Source organism: Aspergillus melleus (genome assembly GCF_016097325.1).
Source record: "Aspergillus melleus strain CBS 546.65 chromosome Unknown contig5, whole genome shotgun sequence".
Lineage (NCBI taxonomy): Eukaryota > Fungi > Ascomycota > Eurotiomycetes > Eurotiales > Aspergillaceae > Aspergillus > Aspergillus melleus.
In genome coordinates this window covers 200,756-226,123 of record NW_025763374.1, presented here as the reverse complement: position 1 = coordinate 226,123, position 25,368 = coordinate 200,756, and the positions used below count along the sequence as shown (strand labels likewise).

The 25,368-nt window shown below is 47.4% G+C and overlaps 10 protein-coding genes across 10 annotated transcripts; 6 read left to right on the top strand and 4 right to left on the bottom strand.

Annotated features, from left to right (window-relative positions):
- Nucleotides 1-2,592: 2,592 nt before the first annotated feature.
- LDX57_008627 (uncharacterized protein) lies at nucleotides 2,593-2,772 on the bottom strand (the record flags this gene model as incomplete). The annotated part of the gene is made up of 1 exon (XM_046090349.1): nucleotides 2,593-2,772. The coding sequence occupies one exon, from the start codon at nucleotides 2,770-2,772 to the stop codon at nucleotides 2,593-2,595; it is 180 nt and encodes a 59-aa protein (XP_045946323.1).
- Nucleotides 2,773-2,881: 109 nt separating this feature from the next.
- LDX57_008626 (uncharacterized protein) lies at nucleotides 2,882-3,265 on the bottom strand (the record flags this gene model as incomplete). The annotated part of the gene is made up of 1 exon (XM_046090348.1): nucleotides 2,882-3,265. One exon carries the CDS (start codon nucleotides 3,263-3,265, stop codon nucleotides 2,882-2,884), a length of 384 nt encoding a protein of 127 aa, XP_045946322.1.
- Nucleotides 3,266-3,292: 27 nt separating this feature from the next.
- LDX57_008625 (uncharacterized protein) lies at nucleotides 3,293-3,784 on the bottom strand (the record flags this gene model as incomplete). The annotated part of the gene is made up of 1 exon (XM_046090347.1): nucleotides 3,293-3,784. One exon carries the CDS (start codon nucleotides 3,782-3,784, stop codon nucleotides 3,293-3,295), a length of 492 nt encoding a protein of 163 aa, XP_045946321.1.
- A 1,219-nt stretch (nucleotides 3,785-5,003) lies between these two features.
- Nucleotides 5,004-6,889, bottom strand: LDX57_013068 (uncharacterized protein). The gene has a single exon (XM_046094821.1). It carries the CDS (start codon nucleotides 6,791-6,793, stop codon nucleotides 5,123-5,125), a length of 1,671 nt encoding a protein of 556 aa, XP_045946320.1. The 5' UTR covers nucleotides 6,794-6,889; the 3' UTR covers nucleotides 5,004-5,122.
- Nucleotides 6,890-13,132: 6,243 nt separating this feature from the next.
- ADY2_3 (acetate uptake transporter family protein) lies at nucleotides 13,133-14,418 on the top strand (the record flags this gene model as incomplete). Its single annotated transcript, XM_046090346.1, has 3 exons — nucleotides 13,133-13,674; nucleotides 13,737-13,911; nucleotides 13,967-14,418. 3 exons carry the CDS (start codon nucleotides 13,133-13,135, stop codon nucleotides 14,273-14,275), a joined length of 1,026 nt encoding a protein of 341 aa, XP_045946319.1. The 3' UTR covers nucleotides 14,276-14,418.
- A 511-nt stretch (nucleotides 14,419-14,929) lies between these two features.
- Nucleotides 14,930-15,767, top strand: LDX57_008623 (putative extracellular soluble lytic transglycosylase; the record flags this gene model as incomplete). The annotated part of the gene is made up of 2 exons (XM_046090345.1): nucleotides 14,930-15,066; nucleotides 15,164-15,767. 2 exons carry the CDS (start codon nucleotides 14,930-14,932, stop codon nucleotides 15,765-15,767), a joined length of 741 nt encoding a protein of 246 aa, XP_045946318.1.
- Nucleotides 15,768-17,992: 2,225 nt separating this feature from the next.
- Nucleotides 17,993-18,781, top strand: LDX57_008622 (putative allergen; the record flags this gene model as incomplete). The annotated part of the gene is made up of 1 exon (XM_046090344.1): nucleotides 17,993-18,781. One exon carries the CDS (start codon nucleotides 17,993-17,995, stop codon nucleotides 18,779-18,781), a length of 789 nt encoding a protein of 262 aa, XP_045946317.1.
- A 1,514-nt stretch (nucleotides 18,782-20,295) lies between these two features.
- Nucleotides 20,296-21,108, top strand: LDX57_008621 (A4/G1 family peptidase; the record flags this gene model as incomplete). The annotated part of the gene is made up of 1 exon (XM_046090343.1): nucleotides 20,296-21,108. The coding sequence occupies one exon, from the start codon at nucleotides 20,296-20,298 to the stop codon at nucleotides 21,106-21,108; it is 813 nt and encodes a 270-aa protein (XP_045946316.1).
- A 1,658-nt stretch (nucleotides 21,109-22,766) lies between these two features.
- Nucleotides 22,767-23,074, top strand: LDX57_008620 (uncharacterized protein; the record flags this gene model as incomplete). The annotated part of the gene is made up of 3 exons (XM_046090342.1): nucleotides 22,767-22,820; nucleotides 22,864-22,934; nucleotides 22,981-23,074. The coding sequence occupies 3 exons, from the start codon at nucleotides 22,767-22,769 to the stop codon at nucleotides 23,072-23,074; spliced, it is 219 nt and encodes a 72-aa protein (XP_045946315.1).
- A 661-nt stretch (nucleotides 23,075-23,735) lies between these two features.
- LDX57_008619 (cytochrome P450) lies at nucleotides 23,736-25,318 on the top strand (the record flags this gene model as incomplete). The annotated part of the gene is made up of 2 exons (XM_046090341.1): nucleotides 23,736-24,861; nucleotides 24,906-25,318. 2 exons carry the CDS (start codon nucleotides 23,736-23,738, stop codon nucleotides 25,316-25,318), a joined length of 1,539 nt encoding a protein of 512 aa, XP_045946314.1.
- Between the last annotated feature and the right edge of the window lie 50 nt (nucleotides 25,319-25,368).

The window sequence follows — 25,368 nt, the reverse complement described above, 5'->3', positions numbered from 1 at the left end:
CGAGATAATTGCAATACACTTTAGCTAGATGGACGTTGCTATCTGTTTTCAGCGGCAGCACTGAGATATAGGCGGGAAACGGTTATCGGGAATCTCAAGCGTTCTCGGGCGTGATGGTGCTATACCCTTTATTCGCTGTGTGAGCCTTTGAAACCGTCCATTGACGCATATGATCTCACTATCATTCATATGATCCAGTATCTCTCGTGAGCCAACACTATGTATTCAGGCCTATACGACACACCTGACCTGTTCTTGCCAGCTATTTGGGTTGACTGAGTAGGTTAGGCGGACTTGACTACACAGAGCCTGGAGGCTCAGGTCAACTGACATCAAAGCGAATGGGGACACCAATGTCCTGCAGATCCCGAAGCAGAAGCAGAAAAGATTGTATTCCTGTTAGACGTCTGCAGTGAGCTGCTTTCACTTTGACGTGAGCATAAAGCCACATTTGCTGGCAACTGTTGAGAAAAAAGTGATATCCGGGGACTCGTTGCTGGGTTATCCTTGTAAAGTCTCATGACATCAAACTCTTCCCAGCCGCGGACAGTATGCCATTTTGAAATAAGATGTATTTTGCCTTTCTGCCAGGCCCCAACATGTAATAGTAGGCAAGGATAACCTTATTTGACAGGTTTATCCATCTCAAGGCAACTTCATCTTTCCGGCCTTCTGTTTTTGAGTGGGATTTGTGGATCATTGGTGCGTCAGATCGTGCACTTGTCGTCCTTGGCGTTCGTCACCTGCAACACTTGGAAGAGACGGAAAGTCTTCAAGAGACCATGTCTCCTTCTCAAGGAAGCACGATAAGCCGGGCTGGTGACTTAACATCTTAAGCTCAAGGGCTTTTCTGATTTTGTCTGCTGGAAAATGTACTCAATACCTCTAGCGTGTATGTCGCATAGGTCTGATTTAGGTTCTTTGATCGGACTCAAGAAGCGTCTTTTTGAATATCAGTGGCCGCAAGGTCCATTGTTGTGCAGAAGCAGCTTCATATATTTGTTGGTGCCAAATAGGCTGGTAAAAGTTCATAAAACCTGCAATCAGTACAAAAGACATGGCGGGCAGGGAGGGATCCAGCCGTTTCGAACTCGCTTTCTGTGCGCTTTATGGTGTTGACGATGACACAGGAGAAGTAATAGCAGCCTGGTCCATTATGGCCGCCAACAAGCCCAATATCTCTGGGAGCTCCCTGTTGTCTAGGGAGTATATGATCGTCAAGTACTCTCTCATTACCTATATTTCTCTGTTCCAGGCTATTTAGAATTTCGTCCGGTACGATCCGGTAGTAGGCGTATAAAATGCCAATCGGCGGCATTAATTGCAATCCGCCAATTTGTGGGCGGGTTGCAACCGTTGCATGACTAAATGATGCATGGTTCTCAGCCATCCATAGTTCTGTGTTCCCGGATCGAGTGTTAGTCATGCAAATCGATGTTCTGTTCCTTTTGGGTCAATTGTAGGAGATTTCGGCAACCCAGGACCGCGATAGGCAGATCGTCTGTAAGTTTGCTGCGAGAAGAAATCTGGCCCAAGTTTTTGGATGGGTTGGTTAACTCGTGAACTCTTTGTCGCGAGGATCTGTGCATGCTCAACATCCAACGTGCTCTCAATGATGCCTCCGTGATGTAAAAGACTGGAAGCCTGCTCTATCCCCTCCCGAATAACACGAGCTACTATAGGCTCAATTGATTCCTATTTTGCATGTCGCGAGATGCTTTCATTACCACCAAGGCTATGTACTTCATCATCTTCATCCGCGCGGCCATGCTACCATTGGCCTTTGTCCGAGGCTTGCATCCACGAAAAAGACTTATTCCATGTTCAGTGGGGTTTCCCTGGTGAGGACACTGAGAAATACCTCCTATCACACCACAAAGGCGGCTTTCTCGTGGGTGGTCCAGTCCGGTAAGAGATCATCCAGAGGAATATAGGTGGGCGGACCCCAAAGATATCTGGTCCTGTCGAACGATAATCGAACCAAGATTAACATGGATACATCAACCCCTCTATCGCGCCAGCTTCTCTTAATTGTTGTCTCGTTGTAAAAACTCCCTTTGCGAGATTTCGCTCCTGTATCTCTATCTTCAAGCAGCCAATTCTTATGTCTTTCGACACGCCAGTGAACGAACTTTTCAGCAATTAGCTCAGGGGTTGAGAATGGAAATAGAACATTTCCGCCTCAGCCTGCATCCAGACATCCCCGGTCTGTGCAGCGTGTTATGGATAGCCTCCTCCACTTTTGGCATATCACCAATGGCATAGTATCCGGACCATACATTTTAGTGTGTAGTTGGTTGGAATCCTGTCCGTCTCATGGATATTCTGGGTGGCCATGGTTGTATCTGAAGATAACCTCACTGCTTCACAGCCTCTGTGGGAGGTTTGAGTGTTAATACTAGATGGCCCATCTAGTGACGAGCTGCGCACAGTCTTTCTCGATTTACCGTGGATTTCCAGCGGAGCCAAGCAATACAGCTTCCGCTGTGGCAGCTGATGATCGATAAGCTCATCATACGCTAGCTTTCGCAGTCATTTTGTTCCCTTCTCATGATTGATTCGTCGTGATATAAGTCAGGTCATGGTCCATGGTCATGGCTCGAACGGTAGCCCGGTGTATACTAGGCGTTCATTCTCGTTACCATCCATGCTGAGACCATACAGCAGGTATTGAAGCTTCCAGGCGTGCAAGGCCTTGCCCAGAGCCTGGGGGCAGGCGTACACGTATTTGTATACAAGCATATAAGGAGACTCATAAGCCAGCACAGACATGAGCTCGTATTGCATGCAGTACGCGCCGGTACTTAGCAAAAAGGGCGCCTCCCCAGCCCGATGTGAGCTTACGCGCCGCACTAAGGTAGCTCAACAGCACACCACTCTGCTAATGCTTAAACGTGTCCAGAACCGCGTGTAGAGTGACATCTTCGAAGAATGTGGTCATGCGCACCAAGGCGGAGTAGCGCGTGCGTACAAGTTCCCACACCTCGGGCACATTGTCAATGAGCTCGGGCGTAGTGCCGGTGAAAACTCGCACATCGGTTATTTCAAACCTGCTCTCAATAGCGTCATGATGCCATTCGGCGTCAGGCAGGTTGTACTCAACCAGGGCCAGTGCTTCAACGGGCTTGGCTACGCCCACCACAGCTTTGGGCGCCCTGCGCTCAGATTGCACACTTCTGAGTATGTATGCATGACCGATAAGCAGCCTCAACCAGTTGTGTAGATGCGCGCAGTAGACTACTTTCGGGAAGATTGCCGCGGTCATCGTCGAACTGGTCATGCGGCAAACCGCTCACCCCTTATGGGGGCCCGTATATTCGAGGCGTTTGTAGAACGTCCTGTATGTACATGCCAGCATAGTGACTATAGCGGTGCGCCAGCTGAAACATGGCTTCTCACCAGTGCCAACGAAGTCGCCCTGCGTCATATCAGGTGTATTAGCCGACACCTTCATCCATGCATAGCGCTGCCAGTCGCGCATGCCGCGTCTAAAATTGACACAGCCATCGAAACAGAACACGCAATAGACCTCGCAGGCTTGGTTGCTGTGGTCTGGCAACTCCAGCACTGCAAGCTCGGCGAACCTGTGGATCATGCCGCGTGCCTGTTGAATCGCGACGGCATTCGGCTGCATACGCTTGTAGAACGACGCTGCACCGCGCAGGTTGCGGTCCATGGCCGTCGTGGCGGATTCATCCTCGGATGTGTCTATGACGAACGCATCATAGTCATGACCCAATGCGAGCGCGCTTGTGTTGGGAGAGGGGCAGGTCACGTTGGTCATCGACGCGGCAGGTTCATGCAGAAATTTGGCAGCACGCCACTGTCCGGTGTAAACAAATCAAGTCAATGCCTCATTTGCCTTGGGGGTGGTCTCCGGGACGAGACTTCATGCGTGCCTCTTCACGAACGTGAACTGTGAGTCAAGGTTTAGACTTTGTGTATACTGTGATGATATTGCAGATAAAGGCCAACTAACAACTAACCTTGGTGGCAACTCGCCATGTGCTCAATCAGCAGATCCCACAGACAAAAAGATCTGCCGCACATCTTCCCGTCGCCAACAGGCATCCAACAGCTGTAGTTCATTAGTTTAAACTCGGATGCATTCAAACATAACATAGACATACATTGCCAGCGATGAAGCTCGCTAAGAACACTCAAATGCACGCGCGGAGCAAGAATATCGACATTCGCATGCATTGGACTCGTGGCGCCATTCAGAACGCCATCAGACTGAACAGGGGCGGTACAAGTAGGTGGGTCGATGCCAGTCAGTGGTTTGTCGGCCAAGGCTTGCGAGGTTAGAGCAGCTTTGCTAGAACGACCAAGTTGCTTCGATTCAGCTGGAACCTTGATAAAAGTGCCGTCTTGGTTCCGGGATTTCTCCAAGAATTCTCCAGGAATTTAGCAGCCCGTTATTGTTTTCATATCATTCACTAACGTCGTTCTCATCCCGGTATCCATAGTTAATCATCTGCTCAGTCAATGGAATTCCTTGTTTTCCATGTACGAACCGCGCAGTTGAATGTCAGATTCAAGATAATATATATCCGAATGTGGTACAAATCTGGACACACAGAGTAGAGGTCGGTGAACAGAAAGAAAGAAAGGAAAAATGGGACAGGATGAGAAGGAACAAGATGGGCAGTCGCATAAAATGACCATGGCCATCAAAGCTACGTGCAAGATACTGGTAGATGTGTAGAAGGAGATACTCACATGATCCTGCCAAGAGAAGAGCGGTGTGGCAGAAATGGTCTTGGCAAAGAGCTGATTAATACGCCGAGCTTATATGATCATATGAAACGATTGAAGGTCTTGATTATTCTAATCTACTGCAAAAAGAAGCCATATTTATGCAATTTCAGGGGCTTCAGATATGCAATAAAAGAGCTTGATCATACGATTCAAGCTTCTTAATCGTACGATCAATATTGATCGATTGCTTGATCGGTTGAGCAAGATAATGAAGTAATTGCTTAGTCAGTTCCGCGGCCACATAACGTATTTCACAAGCGAACGTGACACACAAACGAACGTGACACCGCCAGCCAATTCCTGCCTATAGGGTAGATACTATAGCCTTTATCAACCAAACAATCAGATTTCTATCTAAAAATTAATTGGGAATTCGATTAGGACATTGCAATCGCTTATGTCCTAGATTATGACAATCGCTGCAGCGCGGTGGCGCTCGTACGCGCGGCCCAACTGCAGAAAGCGCTGGATCTATGGGAAGCGTATTTTGACCTTCATCAACCTCATTCTCGCGCTGAAATCGCTTTAGGCCTTCTCGAAGTGATGAACCCTTTTCTATAGCTAGCTGCCTAGTAGACTTGCTCCGTCTTTCGCTTTCCCATTCATTATTAGCACGATGTTTGCGTATTTCTTCCTTTGCAAGAAGAAGCTCATTAAGCGTCAATTCATGACCTTTAATGATCTTGTCCAATCGCGCTTCTACCAAAGGTAAAGGGCTATGGGCGCGTTCCTTAAGCAGTCTCTTTGCTGCAGAAGCTTGCTTTTCCAGCTGTCTAGTTGTGTAGGGTGTTTTAGGCGCTGAATCAGTTGATCGACTGCCTGGAGGAGTAGGGGTCTTTAGTTGAATATTCAACTTGCTAAGCATTCTATCTGGATTGAAAGGAATCAGGCCAGTAGCTGCAAAACTGTTCTGAATAGGCTCTGCTGTAAAAGCAAGATCACGGGCCGTTGCAAACATCTCTAGAAAGTCAAACTTTGTAATATGCCTGACTCCTAGATTTGTCTTTTGCTTCACTAGATCGCCGTACGCGCCTTTTAGACCTCGAAAGCAGCCCACATCTAGAGGCTGGAGATTGTTGGAAGAATGCGGAGGCATGTAGATAGAAATAATATTATTCTCACTGCATAATTGATCGAATTGAGGCGATAGATGGCTGCCATGGCCGTCCATAACTAAAAGGCGGTATTTCCCAATCGTACGGTGAGTAGTCATAGGAATAAAGAGATATTCTAACCAGCGAAGGCCTATCTCATTAGAAGTCCATCCATTAGGATTAACTTCAAGCCTGGTATCCAGTGGAAGCTTTGGTTTTTCATACCAACCCTCTATATGAACCTTCCCTTTGAAGATAACACACGGAGGAAGCACCCAACCAGTAGAGTTAATACATTCAATCGAAATAATCCATTCCCGATTGCCTGGCTGTACAACACGCGTTTTGCCATAATAATCAGCTCTAGTAAGTACTCGAGCATTAGATATTAGGCCCATAGCGAAGCCAATCTCGTCGAAGTTGTAGATATCCTCTTGTGCGATCCCATGTTGCATTATAGTGATTTGTACGCGATCAAACCACTCTTTCATCAATTTAGGATCTTCGCATTTAGCGCGTCGATAGTCATATCGTCGAGAAAAGCAGGATTTTATTTCAGAACGGTGTTTAATAAAGTTGATAATCCAGTTCACTCCGACTGATTGAATAGGTGTAGTACCGCGGCCAGCAAGAAGAATATTAGCCATTTCTCGTGCATCTGATGGCTTAAGAGGAGCTCCACGTCGATCTAGCGATAGAATCCATCGTACAAGCGATTCCTCTTCATTTTGAGTCATTTTATGGTTGTTGGCGCGTATTTCTGAGCGCGAAGTTCTTCCGCTAAGTCGACGACTGAGAGTTTCATGGCAGATATGAAAAACACGCGCAGCTTCACGAATACTGCGAATTTCTTGATTTTTCAAAGCAGCAACAGCAAGTTTGATTCTGTCTTCCCGTTCTGCTAATTTTCTTGAATTTTGACGCGCTTTTGGAGGCATGGTTGATGGTTGAATTAGGTGAGGTTTTCCAACGCGTCTAAGTTGCGGGCGGTGTCACGTTCGTTTGTGTGTCACGTTCGCTTGTGAAATACGTTACTCCCTCAGCACCTTGCGTAAGGCCATTATCTCCCTTTTTGAGCCATAATGAGGTCCTTGATGTTGACAAGATTTAACATTTTCATGAATTTGTGATGGTTTTGAGCCGGAAAAGACTTCGTAAGCCTGTCTGCAATCATTCGATCGATAGAGATCCATCGTACGTATAGATCATCTTTCTGAGCTTCCTGGCGAAGCCATGAACGGTATATATCAACATGGCGGAGTTTAGAGCGTTGTTCTACGTCTTCGGAGTTGACCAATCAGACAATTTGTTGATTATCACAAGAAACAATCATTTTATGTTGGAAATTGAAATCCATGATATTGAAGATCTTCTTCTATCAGTATATTGCTTTGGCGATTTTAGATAGAATGAAAAATTCAGTTTCAATTGTAGAGATTGTTATAGCTTGTTGTTTGTTGACTTTTCATTTTACGGGTTCGTTGTAGAGCTTTATGAGGAATCTTGCAGAATTTCAGCAATCTGATTGATTTTCAAAGATTACATCTGAAGCGATGATTGCGATTTTTTGATCGTTTGTTTCGACAGAGTATTCAATTGTATGAAATTGTGTGATATAGAAATAAGCAATGATTCGATCTATAACGCGAATATGATTTGCTGACAGGTTCTTAAGCGTTTCAGATAAACAGTTCACCATGTGTGCAATATCAGATTATGTGATCATTGCGGAATATTGGTTTGATTCTATCTTTATTGAATATTTTTTGATCTTTGCCTTCGTTGTCTGGTCTTTGTGGGGATCGAGATTAAGTGAAATTAAATACGGTATATTCGATCATTTTGTGAGATTATTCAAATGGAATTTTATAACAATATTTTCGAGATATGCATCTTGACAGAGTCAGAGCTTTTTGCAAATTCTATCTCAAATGATTTTGATTCCGAAGAATCAGTCCATTTCTTCTATGTCATGTAGTTTGTATTTTTCCGCGAGAATTTTTTTGAATTGTTTTACGGCTTTTCGGGCTTCGACAATAGATATATTAATAATGATAATATTGTTAATGTAGATTAATACAATCATATATCGGTTCACGAAGAGACACTGCTCTTCAGATATGGAATGAAGGCCAAACTTGAGCAGTATAGTGGAAAGGGCTTGCTGTCAAAGACATGGCAATTTCTGTAATCTATATAGCATTTTTTTCAGCTTCCATATCTTCCCTTTTGTATGAAATCCCTTTAGTGATCTCATGTATACGGCTTCTTTGAGCAAAGCGTTTAAAAAGACGTTCATAATATTTTTCTGATTCGTATCGAGGTCAAAAGCAGCTATCAGTGTTATAATGATTCAAAATATTTTAACAGATACTATTGTCGCGAAATTATTAACAATAATATCCTTTTTAAGGCCTTCTCTTATACAGATCCGTTTTTTCGCTTTTATGAAATTGTTGTTTTCATCAAATTTGTATATAAAGACCCATTTCAACGGAAGAACTTGTGAATCGCGAGCTTCTTCTTGATTAACAAAGATAAAGCAGTCTTTTGCCTTGAGATTTCCTACTTCGACTTGCGCAGTATGCAAAAATTCATTCTTGAGCGGATATTGCAATATTTCTGCATAGAAATTTGATGGAAAGAAAAGCTCGTTGCGGTGTCAGTGTCTCCTCTTTCTTTCTGCGAGCTCTATAGTTATTGAGAAAGCTTTTTGAGCGATATAAAGATCGGGAATATAAGAGTTGGTAATCATGTTGTTATAATAGAAGTCTGGATTCTTTTGGATAGGTCTTGATTTCCGCTTTGTATGCAGTATATTCTCTTTCTAGGTTCCGTTATCGATAAAATCTTTTTCTTTATATCTTTTATTTTCTGATCTCGATGAATTGTGTGAATTGTGATCTTTCTTTAATTTGTGAAATTGAGCTAATGATGCAAATGAAGTTCGTAAATTCTTTATTTTAAATATCGAGTTCTGCAGCGAATCTTGCAAAAGTTTAGATAGTGATTTGTTTCATGAAAGAGCCATTGAGTTTTGCGACATTTAATTTAATATTTCAGATGTAAAATCTTCTGGAAATCCTTCAGGAATTGTCTCAATGCGATCACGGTTTGAATCAATTTTTTCGTGAGCTTCAGTATATGATTCAAATGTTGATTCAGATGTTGATAGATTGTTCGATTGCGCGGAATTATCGTGATAAAAGATCTGTTCTATTCTCTGATCTTTTTGATTTCTTTTACTACTTGATTCTTGATCGATTTCATCGATTTGAGCTTCTTCTAATTCTTGATTCTTTACAATTTGTAAGAGTTCCTCTATTTCAATGTGATTAATTTTTTTGTCGAAAAAGATATTTTCATTTTTTAGTAAATTTAACACTTCTGTGGATGGCTCTGGAAATATTTCGTTAAGCAAATTTTCAAGAAACGGTTGTGTGAGATCATAGGATCATATTTTGTCAAATACGACATTTCTCGCTTTTTTAACACATTGTCTTTTCGGATTCTATATATGCTAGATATTCGAGATTACAAAGCCAAAAAAAAAGTCTCTATACACGCGAAGAGCCATTTTATCGCTTAACGGTTGATCTTGTCTTGTATATGCAGCATAGTTGATTACACGAAACACTGAAATATCTGGCTTTTCGCTTGTAATCATCTTGTATAACATTTTTCAATTTAGGATTTCAGTAAAAGTATGATTAACGATATTTGTTGTTTCTTTCATAACCCACAGCCAGAGATTTCGAGACAGCTTGATCTCAATCATCATTTTTTTTTTTAAATATGAGAATGGTTTCTGCACGTTCTACAGCGCCATTTTGTTTAGATGTGTCGATCACAGAATATTCGTGAATGATATTTTTAAGCTCTTCTTTTCGCTTAATCACATTACCGAGGGTTTGCTCGTGATCGTTTTTAAAGAAAATGATTTTTGTTTTAATGAAATATTGCATCTGTTAAATAAAGATATTAAAAGCTTTTGCACAGCCGTTCTTCAATCGGTGGGTGTAAACATTGTAAAAACGCGAATTTTTGTTATAAAAATATAAAATCCACTGATCATCATTCAATGCAGGCTTCATTTGTATAAGATCAAAATGTACACGTTGAAACAATGCTTTGACTGTTATTATAAATCACCTCGAGATCTGTTTTGGGGCTTTGAACATCTTACATATCTTGTATTTCAGATTGTTATGTTATTTTGTTTGAAAATGATCAATTTGAACACCTTAAACAGCTTTAAATAAATGACAAAACGCATTCCAATTCAGATGAATCATGCGGCAATATTACAAGTCAATGTCTCTCTTCAGAACATGAGATCTTGCTAATCTATGTGGATCGCAATCAGATTGTATCATTGTGAAGCCGTAATGAGTGCTTTTATTCTTTTTAATGATTCACAATTCTGACAAATGCTTCTTTACACGGAATATAATCTTGCCATTCCGTAAGATCGTGTTGCGGGCCATATTAAAATCATAGCCGATTTGCTTGAGCTTCTGCGCGCTTAGGATATTTGTATAGAATCTTGGAACGAAGATGACGTTGATAAAAATGATTTTTTTATTCTCTTTTTTTTTTCCGCAATTTGACCGTATTCTGACTTTTTCGAATTTTTAGATCTCGATAGTTAAATCGCCAGTATGGAGTTGACTACCGTTTGATTGATTAAGCTCCTCAAATCTCGATATCTCGTTGCATACATGCATACAAGAACCGGTGTCAATAATGAAGCAGTTTTTAAGCGGAATATCTAGCGAGACGCTGAATGAAAGAGCCATGACATGATATTTTTAAGGCTTTTCATTATCTTGCTTCCAGTTCTTTTCAATGATCGATCTGACCATTTGGGCTTGTGTTGATGATCCTGCGACAAAGTCCTTGATCTTTTTCATTGCTCTGCTATTCGGCTTCCAATTCGGTGGCCGTAAAACGGGATGAAGATGCCAACATTTATCTATATGATGTTTTAGTCCGCATACACAATAGGGAGATCCTTTCTTCTTTGCTTTTTGAGGCTTTTGGGCATCTATTGGTTTATCACTTTGATCGTTAAACGTAACGAAATTGTGTGCTATTGCTGAATCGTCATCTCGATCATTGTTGGCGAAATAAATGCGAAAATCATTCAATAAAGTGCGATAAATGATGTTGCGAATGTTGAAATAATGCAGCCTTAAATACAGAGGATTTACGATTTCAATCGATCGAAGAAAGTCCTTTTATATGTATTTATCTTGGCTCTCGCTCATGTTGAATCGTTTGATCGCGAGATAAGTGTGATCAAAATCCTCAACCCATGCGTTGATCTTGTCTTTTTGTGGTAATCTTTTAATAACTACTTTGTACTATTATAAGGCCTTTTTTTCTATTTTGTTCTTTGTTGGCTTATATTGCTCCTTCAGCATCTTCAATATCTTAAATTGTCGCTTTTTCTCGATCAGCGGTTGTACATGAATTGTGATAAAGGCCTTGATCGTTTCTTTCATTTTCGTAATATTATTTCGAGCATCTTTATAATCTTGAAGATCGAGTTGATATACGCGGAAATTGATTTTCGTGAACTTTCCGGGTCTCATTGGCTTCACGGGGGCTCCAGGACATTGTATAATTGAAGAATCTTTCGGATTAAAATGATTCCATATATCAAACCGTTTGACATATTTTTTGATGTTGAGAATTCAATTATGCCAATCATCTCGGCATTTTAAAATGACTTTAACCTTTGTGGCGTTATCTAAATCAAATAAGAAAGTCATATTGACTTCAGCAGCAGATCAGCTTTGTTGAATCGCTTCTTCTTGCAAGATCCTATTGAAATACCGTTTTGTGTTTTGCTCGAAACAAAGAGCTTGTATAGCTTCAATAATTGATTAAAGCGATATATCCTCTAAAACTGAGCCAGGCTCATAACTGTGGCAGAAATGGTCTTGGCAAAGAGCTGATTAATACGCCGAGCTTATATGATCATATGAAACGATTGAAGGTCTTGATTATTCTAATCTACTGCAAAAAGAAGCCATATTTATGCAATTTCAGGGGCTTCAGATATGCAATAAAAGAGCTTGATCATACGATTCAAGCTCCTTAATCGTACGATCAATATTGATCGATTGCTTGATCGGTTGAGCAAGGTGATGAAGTAATTGCTTAGTCAGTTCCGCGGCCACAAGCGGAATGAAATCACGGGATTGCAGAAGAATAGGGAAGGAAGGCGGTGGAGAAGGGGGTTGAGGGCCCCTTTATGCACGTGACCAACCAGCCCTGGTGAATATCACTCAAGCGCGGAGGTGATCACCCGGACTGTTCACTTGTGAATATCATCTTTCAGTCACTCTGTACCCAAAATCAGGAACTTCCATTCATCCAGCAGGATGTTCAATTCAATTTACCTGCAAGGGCAGGAGGATAAGTGCTGCAGGCCTCCTTATCCCGACGGGATGGCTCGCACAGACGAGGGATGCTGCTCCGTGCACCAATCTCCAACGAGCTCCATTTCTGTCTCCACTTACCTTCCTAATGTGTCCTTTTCCGGCCGGGCCTCGATACGATCACCAGCTCTAGCAGTTAGCTTCGACATCGCTTGCTACTAAACCAGTAAGAGAGTTCGCTAGTTTGCGGAAACGAGATTAATAAATCTGTGACTGAGTCAGTGTAGGATAAAATTTCATAGCTTCACACAATGATGGGAGAAACTTCTCCAACGTTCAGGTGAAGAAATCTGGGGTATCGACCGCTACTCCAAACCTGTCAATGCAGTCGCTACCATGGCAAGCTGCAAGCTGTCAGTCAATGTAAGCATGACCGGCATGCTGCAGCGAGGCGCATAAACTTCACAGTGGATCCCACCACCCAGTGATAGTCCCATCCGGCCCGCTTCGCAAAAATGAGTGCGCCGCAAAGCTTTTCCTCCTTTAGCTTTGTCGGGACTTCTTCCTTCTCTCCACGTTGTCTCCCTCCGGGGAGAGCTCTGCAATTGGACATCCGCACAGCTGTGACCAATGACACGGCCCCGAAAGTGATCCAGCTGGTGAACTATTGATCGATCATCCATTCCATCACCAGTTCGAACCGACGAACTCCCTATTCTCTGTAGTAGATCCACCATGGACGAACGGAATGTGTCGATCTCGCGTGGGAGGGACCAGAGCTCCAGATTCGTGGGACCTGGGTTGGCACATAAATTCCGCGGTGCCCACCCTCTCCGGTTTTTCGTGTCCCCAGTGTGAGCATCTTCATTCTCATCCACACCTGCCAATATGTCCAGTCCCGCGACCGACACTCAAGAAAGCGGCCCTGAGATCCCCCAGACCCAGGCACCGACCCATGGGCACGCCCACCATCACAGTATCACGCACGACTACGCGCAGGACAATATCAACCCCAACCGCCAAAGTGTTGTTTTCGACCACGCGCCCGATGCCATCACACAGGACAACAACCGCACCAGCTACGCCGGGAACCGATATAGCATGGCGGCCGATACGATTCGGATGAGCTACGCCAACGACGAGGAGGGAAATCGTCGCTCGTACCACGTCGGCTTTGGTCCGTTGGCGCATGTTAATACCGCCGAGACCCAGCTTCCGGCCTTCGGTGGTGAACTGCAGCCGGGTTTGTATCGGTCTGTGAAGAATCGTAAAATTGGTAACCCGGCGCCGTTGGGTCTGGCGGGTTTCGCGTTGACTACGTTCATTCTGGGATGTATCAATATACAGGCGCGCGATGTCACTGAGCCGAATATTGTGGTTGGGTCGGCGTTTGCATATGGTGGGTTGGTGCAGTTGTTGGCTGGGATGTGGTATGCCTTCCCTTACTCCTCTTTGATGATAAGGTGGAGTACGGGGGCTAATGATCTGACAGGGAAATGGCCGCCGGAAACACCTTTGGTGCTACGGCCTTGTCCTCGTACGGCGGATTCTGGATCTCCCTGGCTATCGTCTTCACTCCGGGCGGATTCAACATTCAAGCTGCTCTAAAGGCAGCAGACAATGGATCAATGGGAATGTTTTATGATTCGCTGGGCCTATTCCTCATGGTATGTCTTCACCACTCCTCCCTCATCCAACAGATGATAACATCAATTAACTCAGGGCTGGTTCATATTCACCTTCCTCCTCGTGACCTGCACCGTCAAGTCAACGGTGACATTCTTCTCGCTCTTCCTGTCCCTCGATCTAGCGTTCCTGCTGCTCGGCATCGGTTATATGCGGCGCGACGCAATGGAAGTCCCGAACGCTGCCATTATCAAATCCGGCGGGTTCTTCGCGCTGCTGGCGGCGTTCTTGGCGTGGTATATTGCGCTGGCGGGTATTGCGGACGATAGTAATAGTTTCTTTATTATTCCGGTGTTTCATTTCCCGTGGTCGGAGAAGGGGAGGAAGGGGAAGAAGGAAGCTTAGTTGGAGGAAGCTTTCTTTCCAAGGTTTGTCTGGTCTCTGCTTGGAACTGGACTTGGATTCATGGTAGGGTCATGGTTGGAGGGAGTACGACATGGGTTTATCTTTAATGATTATGGTTAATGGATGGGACATAAGTACAGGACAGGATGATTAATGAGCAAATTTTCTTGTGTATGTCCGCGGGACACTTCTTACACAGTAAATGGCAGTACATCAAGGAATAGTTTCTTGCGACCTACCCCATCGGGGAACTCCTCAAGATGCAGACTTTTCGCGATCCTGCAGATCGACATAAAAAGGGGCTCACAATTCTCTGGTGAGCTGCACCTCGTATTTACCGGTCCATCGACGCTAACTCGCACCGGTCTTCCCCATATAGCTAGGCGATCGACTAGCGTGAGAACAAGCCGTCAGGGCTGACTGTTCGTATCAACCGGGACTGTCTTGACTGGTGCGATGATGCAGAGAAGGATCGAGTTCCTGACTACAGCAGGAACAGTCTTCCGTGATTAGTTATTATATCAGTTACCGGAATAGGTAAATCGTCAAGTTGACGGGAGGATCTGGAGATGATGCGCTGGGAGGTATAAATCCCCTGACTTCCAGAGATGATGATTCTTCTTCAGATTAGTACTCTAGTAAGATTCTGTCATCATGGCTTTCAAGACTCTCTCTCTCGCTGCTCTCCTCGCTGCCCATGTGCACGCTCAGTCTGTCGACCCTGGCGTCGGCGCGAACCCTAAAGCCGAGGGTTCAACCAAGGAGGTTACAGCTGACGGCGGACCAAATGGGTATGTTTACATGCACTCATCCTCCTCTCAATACACCCTATCGTCTATCATATAAAACCTCACTACATCATTTAATCCACTAATATCCCATGTGCAGCTCCCAAGAATGGCTCAACACCGGCATCACCTCTGACGGCTGGACCCCACCCTTCCTCTCCCTCTCCGATATCTACACCATCAGCCTCTCAGACTTCTACAACGGCATCGGCGCCCCGTGCGCCCAATACGACGGATACTTCCAGTCCAGCGCCGCGAAATACAACATCGACCCGGTCATCCTCGCTGTCCTCGCCATGCAGGAATCATCCTGCAATGCCGACGCCGGCGGTCCCACCCCTGGTCTCATGCAGGTTGATTGCGCGAATTACCCCAACGGCGAATGTACCGACGACGTGCAGGACAACGTCGACGCTGGGGCAAATTACCTGACGAGCCAGATTGAAGAGTCCGGCGGGAACGCGATCCAGGCATTTGGGAAGTATAATGGGTGGTTTGTGCAGGGGAGTGGGTTGAATGGGGACCAGGGGTTGACGGAGGGATATCCGTGCTCCGACGAGGGGACGAGTAATGGTGTCCCGCAGAATCTGGATTATTTGCATCAGGTGTTTAATGGCTGGTTGCTGGGGTTGGATGTTTATGGGGACGATAGTTGGGTGGGGACGTATCATTGTGATCAGTCTTGTGGGAATAATGTTTGTTAGCTGAGTTGGTATGATGAGGGAGGCCGGTGTATGATCCGTGAGGTGTTTGGGGAGTGTTGATTTGATATTGAGAGTGAAATAGAATGCCTTCTGGAATTTCCATCGTCACTAGCTCTATAGTTCTGTCTGCCACGGTCAATTCTAACCCCGCCGTCTCCATCACTGTGATCATCATCAACTCGTTCGATGCACATTCATCGCCACCGTCACAGAATCCATGACGAGGATATCCAGCGCCTGCTATGGAACATAAAACCATCGCCAACGTTTTCCTCAAAGCTACCCAGCACACACTGGTCCTGTGGCTTCCGAACCACAACTTAAACCAACAGATACATTGGCAACGACTCACCAAGGAATTTCCACGAGATTTCCTTCCTCTTTGGCACACCACGTTTCTTTCATGTGAACGGGATTTTGCCGAGAGTTGGTCGTGGGTGAGCGAACCAGCCGGAGTCGTGGGGAGCTGACGAGGTGGCTTCCGACGGGCGGCCAGGTACTTGCGAATACATTTTCTCAATCACCGCCCAATCATTGATTGAAAATAGACAGTGGGGATGTTCTTGAATTCTTCTCTCCTTCTAGTCCCAATCTTTGTCGTCTTCTTTCTACGTGTTCCTGATCCCAAGAATACCCCACTAGGGCTCAGACCTCCTCGAAGCGGCAGATGATCAACACCGGCGACAATGAGCGAGGTACTTTTGTGTCTCTGTTTCAGTCCACAAGTCATTAAACCATGGAACGGAGGCTTGTCGGTGTCCTCTTACGAATGCATCCACAGAAGATTGTGATGTGGATTGTTTTGCCATTGGTTGAGTGACGCTTAGTCAGGGCTCGGCAAGAAATTTGTTGGATTTTGTCCCTGAGCGAGAGGCGCCGTTCCTTGGGTCGCCAAGGGGATTTTCAGGAGTGTTTTTGTGCTTTTCTTGTGGTTTTGAATTTTGGGTAGGTGGTTGTCAGGGGTTTGTAGGTTGTTCTAGGGATCAAGTTGTCTTGGGTGGTGATGTCTCGGTGATGGGGATATACTTTGCGCAGACTGAGTGAAGAACTTCAACAGTCTGTCGGTTGACGAAGACACAGCACAAGTGTAAACACAGCGGAGTTAGTATCCAAGCCAAGTGGGTAACTGAGCTGACTAGCTACGACTAGCTGTCTTAGCCTCTCCACACACAAGACTTTCGCGTCGAAAAGCAATCTTTTACACAACAATTCTCAATTCTCACAGATTTTGATCAGACCCGCTGGTCTATAGGAGTCCAGACTTTGCAGGATCACTGCATTTTCTGTCCCCTGTTCTCAAACATCCATTTCTCAGTCTCATAACTCCTGCTCACTCTTGAGCTGTTTCAGATTTGATTCAGGCCGTCTGATCGGTCCGGTTCCGGCTCTGTCAAGGTCAATCCTAACCAAGACCGTCCATACAAAGTAGCACATCAAAGACTCAAAACCGGTGGTCTCAACAGTGAGACTCCTGACAGTGTAGCCTTCAGACCAGCCGCTGACGCCCGGACTTCTCATCCTCCACTCTGCCCAATGGCATCTCAACTTAAAATCCAGGAACCGTCCACTCGTTGGTTCCAGAATGTCGCAAGTGGGCTGGCTGGTCGAATCGGCTTGCTTTGGATGTCCAAGTCCAATCGTCTCTTGTCTTCTGTCTCCATTCCACACACCAGCCCAGTCTGGACTGCCGAGCCGGTCCACCGTTCTTTGCCTTGTTGACAACAGTCGATGACACTCATTGTACTCTATTTCTAAACTCCAGTCCATTCCACGGCACCAGACGGCAGTCCACTGTATGTCGTGGCCGTTGCTGACGCAGGTCTCCCTGGCCTGTGTCGTCGTCTCCAGTCTGGACCAGGGTCCGCCAATCCATATGCTCTGCCATGGCGTTCGAGACCGTGGGCTTGCGTGAGGCAATCGACCGAGTGAGCGTTTTTTGTTCTTGGCTGGTTGATTTGGGGAGGAGGTGATGGGTATATAGAGGTCTTAATCCCCCGTCCATCTCGACTTGTTTCCCACCCTGATTCAATTGTGTCAGACTTCTTTCTGTTGTGTTGTGTGTTCTATACTCCAACTATTCACATTCATTAACTTCTTTCTATTCTTCTTTACTTATCTTGATTGATAAGGTATCGCTTGACGCGAAGTACATTCAACTCTCTCTTTCTACTTTCAACCTCATTCCACAACACACCACACTTCCTTCCACCAAAAGTTCATCAAAAATGCATCTCACCAACCCCATTCTCCTCCTCGCCTCCCTCTCCGCCACCACCCTGGCCCACCCCACCAACATCATCAACAAACGCCAGGACTACTCCTCGTCCACCACCGCCGCCGTCTCCTCCACCCCCTCCTCTACCTCCTCCACCAGCTCCGACGGCTACTCCACCGCCGGCTTCGGCTCCAACACCGCCTCCTCCGGCTCCGACATCACCTACAAAGGCAACGTCGGCAACCCCTGGGGCAGCAACATCATCGAGGTCTCCTCCTCCTCCGCCTCGAGCTACAAGCACGTTCTCGAGATCACCGGCCCTTCCTCCGAGGACTGGTCCGTCGTCTTCTGGAACAAGTATGGTCCCGACGGCCTCATGAACGGGTGGTACGGCTACTCCGCCCTGAACTTGGACATCGCCGCCGGTGAAACCAAGTACGTGGCTCTCGCGGACGACACGAACGGTGGATTCGCTGCCGCCCCGTCTTCCAGTGGTATCCCCAAGGACAACGGCGGCGGGTACGCTGCTACGTGGGGTGAGTTTGATTTCAGCTCCGCTGGCAACGGCGGCTGGTCCGGGTTCGATGTTAGTGCGATTGCGGCGCAGAATGCCGGTCTGGAGGTCCAGGGTATGCAGATCTGTGAGAAGAATGGAGGTACTTGCTCCAGTATCACGGCTGATGCGGCAACCGTGGATAATGCGTATACCACTGCGGAGACGGATATTGGTGGTATTGGTGGAAATATCTCTGGGGATGATCAGGTTATTCTGCAGGTTACCCTGGGCTACAGCGGGTAAATTTTGGTATTCATTTCTTGCTGGGGATGTATGTGATGGTAGGCTGGACTTGATGTCGCCGAATATAAGGGTATTAAAAGTGCTGGATTCATTTAAGATGTCGTTAGATATGACTGCTAGATAAAAACAGAGTTTCACTTTCCTGTACTTCCTAGTAGGTTACTCTCTAACTTATTGCTCAGGTACTGCCAGAAGTAGAATAGCCAATGGTAATAACTTGGCACAGTCAAATAATGATTAATGACCGAGGCCTCGAACAAGAAGACCGACTTCAACATTCAATTCTCGTCGTCAACTCGGTATGGTCTCGGACTGCTTGTTGCGGACTATAGAAATCTCGTTTAGATAGTATTCACGAGAACAAGCAGTGACGAAAATGAGGTTCTCTGTTCTCGGGGCGCGCCTGGTCAGAAGCTTCGACATCCGGTGAAGGCAGCTTGTTTTTCGGTGTCGTTAAGGGAGAAAATCAGCCGGGTGAAGAAAGCCGCCAAAGAGTTGGTGCTGTCGTGGAAATAATTCAGACGGTGTGTTAGAACGTATGTATGTTTCAGAGGAGTAGGAGTTTCGGCGGGCACGATTATCTGGAAATAGTCAACCATGACTCGCATACCTCTTCGACGACCTCTCCGGTCGCTCCACTGAAAATGGCATCAATCGAATGCAGCAACCACCTTGCAGTCGCTGCCGGATACTCGGATGAAAGAGCTGTTTAGTTGAGGACCTCCTGACTCTTGCATAACTGATATGGAACAAGTTATCCTGGCATATTCAGGCACGAGTCATTGGGAATGACCCGGTATCCGAGTATCTGCAGAATTAATAAATGAATCACACGCAGCGTTACATTATAACGCCACAAAACTGCTGGATATATTGCAACCCCCGCATTCGTGTATTACGAAATGCTTGTTATTCGCCTGAAGGCTTGTCTTAGCGTTAGTGTCTGCGATGGACCGGTGCCGGACCAACAGAAATTCATCCTCCATTGGTACTCTGTGCTATCTCATCGATAAGGAGAACATGATATATTCAGACCGTCGGACTCCGCCCGGGAAAATGAGATATCGCCGACCACGCTAGCCTCGGGCCATGCGCCGTAGTCTGCATTGCGGTTAGCTTGGCAATTGCTTGACTAGAGAGATAATGGACTGTGCTGAGTGGCTTGACTAGTGTGCTTTCTGCAGACAGTTGGGTTTCGCCCTTTCGCGCGCCAATCAATCCTTCCGGTGCTGCGGAATCCCGATGTCTGAGCGCAGGTCTATACTATAGTTTGAACGGAGCTGTCGGTCAACTCTCCCAACTCATGCTAGTCGCCATGGACGGCGCATGTTCGTCGAAACTCGCAGAATGGTATCATCGCTCGATATCAGTGTCAGGGATAGGAGTTCGATGGGGATACCGTCCAGCGAGGTATAAATGGGTTGCCGTTTCCTGCTGAATCGACTCAATCATCAAGCGAACTCACTCCTCATCTTCCATCTCAGGCTCAGTTTTCAAATCCTCAATCCTTCATCATGAAGATCTCTACCATCCTCTGCTCTACCCTTCTCGCCGGCACCGCCGTGGCCGCCCCTCTGACCGAGAAGCGTCGCGCTCGCAACGAGGCCCGCATCCAGGCGCGCAACGCCAACCGCAAGAGCAACCCTCCCCTGGTCCCGGATACCCAGGAGATCCTGCAGCTCAACAAGACCACCCAGGAGCAGTACAGCTCCAACTGGGCCGGTGCCGTGCTCATCGGATCCGGCTACACCTCTGTCACCGGCGAATTCACGGTCCCCAACCCGTCCGTGCCGACTGGTAGCTCCTCTCGCGGAGAGTACTGCGCCTCCGCATGGGTCGGTATCGATGGGGATACCTGTACCAGTGCCATTCTTCAGACTGGTATCGACTTCTGTGCGCAGGGCGGCTCCGTCTCGTTCGATGCGTGGTATGAGTGGTACCCCGACTACGCGTATAACTTTGATGACTTTGATATCTCGGTCGGGGATAAGATCAAGGTTACAGTGGATGCGAGCAGCAAGACGGCTGGTACCGCGACGGTTGAGAATGTCTCGACTGGCCAGAAGGTCACTCATCGGTTCAGTGGTGGCGTGGATGGTGATCTGTGTGAGACTAATGCGGAGTGGATTGTCGAGGACTTTGAGTCTAGTGGCTCCCTGGTCAATTTTGCGGACTTTGGAACGGTTACCTTCACTGGTGCGGGGGCCACGACTGGCGGGTCGACTGTTGGGCCGTCCGGTGCGACTCTGATTGATATCAGACAGAATGGCGAGGTCTTGACTTCTTCTTCTGTGTCTGGAGGTGAGGTTACCGTGAAGTACCTTTAAATGGTCAGGGAGACTTGACGGGTCATTGGATCGGAGTACATGATTGAACTGGAGATACGGATGTTTTAGGGGCGGATGCGACTGAAAGGCTGATGGATATCTCGATATATGGGTTGATGTGGAAGGGTTTTGTATATGAGGATTCATCGTGAAGCGAAGAAGAACTGAATTCGAACCCATAATGGGCCATTCCTGCAAGGACAAGCGACCTCAGACCACGCTTGCCCTTTTCGGTAGTCACGAGATATGACGGAGTAAACCTCCGGGTGCCTGGTCATTATTACTTCTCTCTATGCCTTCCTCCTGCGCCTTCAGATCAGTGCATTAGCCTTCTGTTCAACGAATCAGCTTGCTGTAGACACTGACCTCAGCAATCCCAATTAAACAATTCATCATTCATCACGTCTAGCTCTGGCAAAGACTTCACCTATATTCTCTCCCCTCCCAGCTGAGAACCACTCGGTAACAGATCTAGTGACGGCTCCTATTACTATTCCAACCCCGACGGCAGCACCTATTACAACAATGGCAAGGGTGATGCGTGGTACACTCCTCCTGGAGCCAAGGAGAAGTGAAGGCAGGGTCTTGCGGTCTTGGTGTAGCAGACCACAATCCTACCCGTGAGCCTGATCTCGAAATTTGATCGGACGCATGGACGTGAAGGAACGGTTTAGTAGATTAGCTCAAGTCAATGGTTAATGATAATTGGCATGTCAATTGATTTCCCATACTCTGGAGTACTTAATAATGGATGACGAGCGATCAAAGTAGAAGGGTTCCTATACCTCTCTCTCCCTGACTTAGCCTGCAAGAATGCGTGTGTTAAGAGTTTGGATACCATGCAACACAGTCCTATTGCCATATCGTGCGGTGCATCCCATGAATAGTAAGCAAATGGAACCACCCGATTAGGTGAACCTCTCAGTTACCAGCGAACAGACGGGCTTTGCCTTTAATCTGTGATAAAGTATGGCAGATAAATATTCCCTTAAGTTTGATAGAGGTACTGGATCTCCGATTACATTCGCATTACCCTTCATCGAGATTCATATGCAGACGCCCTTCAGCCCCAATATTCACTTCCGAATTGCAATGTCTAGCTCTGGCAAAGAATGCACCCTCGATCTCCAGGACGAGCGATCGTGTATGTTGCACCATTTCAAATGCTGACTCCTGGCCCCATTGACAAACCACCAGGGCGAGCATTGTTCCCGTGACTACTGCATTCACGACTCTAACCCCTCCAGTAATCATAGTTCTAGTCGGTTAGTTGCATTGTCCACAGCATTGGAATTCGAACTTACTCACTATTGCAGGAACAACTCCAACTCCAGCTCCAACGCCAACGCCAACCGCAGCATCTCTTACGACAAATCTGGCTTTACATCTCCGGGCAAGAGCAAGAAGTAAGTACCTAAATTTCGTGGGTCATCATGTCTCCTTAGCATTCCTGGGCACTGTACCATGGAATGAGTCGGATGCGTAGAGTGAATAACGATTGACAGGTCACCTTCTGCCGCGTCCTCCCGCTTCTGAGTATGCAAACCGGGCGAACCCGCTCTACCCCTCCATTTCTTTATTTACCTTGTCCCGTCCCTCCATCCCTTCTCTTCTGACCTCAGTCTATCTATCTCAACCAGACACTGCATATCATCATCATGTCCAGCTCCGGCAAAGGATACTCCTACACCAGCTCCGGCACCAACAGCCAGGTAAGCAGGATCTCCCTTTGTTATCGGCATGCTAACCAGCAAGGGCAACCACTACTGCTCCCGGGACTACGGTTCCAGCGCGTCCAACTCCAACAGCTACCACTACTCGAACAGGTAGTCTCCGTGCTGTCAATGTGAAAGTATGAGCTAACCCTAGCAGCAACGGCTCCTACTACTACTCCAACCCCAACGGCAGCACCTACTACAACAACGGCAATGGAGGATCTACTTATACTCCGGCTGGAAAGAAATGAACAAGGGCGAGCACGGATGTCGGGTGCGAGAGAAGTTATGCAGACGGATGTTCGGGCTGCCGGATTTATGTAGGAAACTTGATTTGTTCTGATTGTCAACCGACCGTAATCAGTCCCGGGCGATTTCAAATCGGCCAGCCATGAATGCACTTGAACTTGTTATTGTAATCCGATTGAGGAAATTGAGTATTCACCCTGCTGTGCGTATCCCGCGCTAACCGCATCCGGCGAAGCTTGCGATGGTCCGCCGTCGGCCACCGTCGTCATCACCCAATCAGCGTGACGCCTTGAGGGTGACTCAGCAGTCCGCGGGACCCACCAAGTTCTCATTGGCTCACTGCCGAGGCCGAGGCAGGCCGACTGCTGAGTCATCAGCCGGATGGAGCAATGGCATCCAGCCCGATGCAGTCATGACGGTCACAAGGGATACGAACTCCCGCGTCGGACTCTCCACGGGCCAACCTTCTCGCCGAGGATGTGCGCCTCAGAAGTTTGAAGTGATCCTCGATATTCACCGACTCTGCTTGTCTCTCCGCAGTGAATCCCCACTGCCGAAGATCTCCGGGCAGCCACCCGCGGTCTATCATGTCGCCTATTTCTATCCACTTCTCCCCCCTGGTTTCGTGTGCTGCAGTTCAAGATCAACACCCCTGTCTGCATCATGGACCCTCCACATAAGTCTATCTTGGTCCTGGCCAGCGCCGTCTGTCTGGCCTTGTACATCCTCACCCTCCTGCAGCGCAAATGGACTCACTACCGCATCGCCCGGGAGAATCACTGCGAATCCCCGCCGTCCCTGTACATGAAGGACCCCATCTTCGGCATTGACAACGTCTACAACAGCGTCAAGTCCGCCAAAGAACACCAGTTCCTCGAACGCGGGTTGACCAACTTCCGCAATCACGGCAATACCTTCCAGGCCAGACGCTTCGGCACCCGCATCATCGCCACGCGCGACCCGCTGAACGTCAAGACCCTCCTCTCCCTCAAGTTCAAGGATTTCGGACTGGGCGATCGCATCCACGCCTTCGGGCCTCTGCTTGGCCATGGCATCTTCACCACCGACGGCGAACACTGGGCCCAGTCGCGCGCCATGATCCGGCCCAACTTCAGCAAGGACCAGGTGGCGCATCTGGAGATCTTCGAGGAGCTGATGGCCGACCTGTTGGCGTTGATCCCGACGGACGGACGTACATTCGACCTCCAGGAGCTGTTCTTCTGTTACACTATCGACTCGGCGACTGAATTTCTGTTCGGCCACAGCGTGCACAGTCTCAAGAAGCGTCGCTCGCCCGTGCCGGAAGAAGACAATGAACGTGACTTCGCCGCTTCCTTCAACTACGCGCAGGACGCCATCGCACATAACTCTCGAATCGGCCGTCTGAGCAAGCTGTTCCCTGACCGCCGCGCCGAGCGCTGCAATCGCGTCTGCCACGAGCTGGTCGAGCAGTTTGTCGACAAGGCGCTGCGGTACCGCGCGCACTACGACGAGGAAAAGGACGGTGCCGACACCGACGCTAACGCCGATAACAAAAAGAAGTATCTCTTCCTGCAGGGCCTGGCGCAGCAGACGGGCGACCGGAAGCGTATCCGCGATGAGCTGATGAATGTCCTGCTGGCGGGACGTGACACTACCGCTTCGTTACTGAGTAATATGTTCTTCATGCTGGCGAAGCATCCGCACGTGTGGGCGAAACTGCAGGAGGAGGTCGCCTCGTTGGACGGTCGCGTGCCGACGTATGCGCAACTACGCAATCTGACTTACCTCAAGTACTGCATGAACGAATGTACGTTCCCCAATCCCTGTCGATTCTTATCACTGACGTCATAGCCCTCCGCCTGCACCCCGTCGTCCCCGCGAACAGCCGCGTCGCCATGACCGACACTGTGCTGCCCGTCGGCGGCGGTCCCAACGGCCAGTCTCCGGTATTTGTAGCGAAGGGGACGGTCGTCGGCTATAGCACCTACTCAATGCATCGGCGGGAGGATTTCTACGGCCCTGACGCGGAGGAGTTCCGACCCGAGCGATGGGCCACGCTGCGTCCGGGATGGGAGTATCTGCCGTTCAACGGGGGCCCTCGGATCTGCGTGGGCCAGCAGTACGCGCTGACAGAGGCCGGATACGTGACGGTTCGCTTGGCGCAGCGGTTTTCCGTGCTGGAGAGTCGCGATCCACGCCCGTGGGAGGAAAGCTTGACATTAACCCTGTGTTCGAGGAATGGAACGCAGGTTGCTGTGCGTTAGTGTTCGTTTCGGTGTGATGATGTGCTGTGATTATCTATCAGCAAAACTCT

Coding starts and splice junctions, on each gene's coding strand:
- LDX57_013068 (XM_046094821.1), bottom strand. CDS start 6,793: ATGCCTCCAAAAGCGCGTCAAAATTCAAGAAAATTAGCAGAACGGGAA.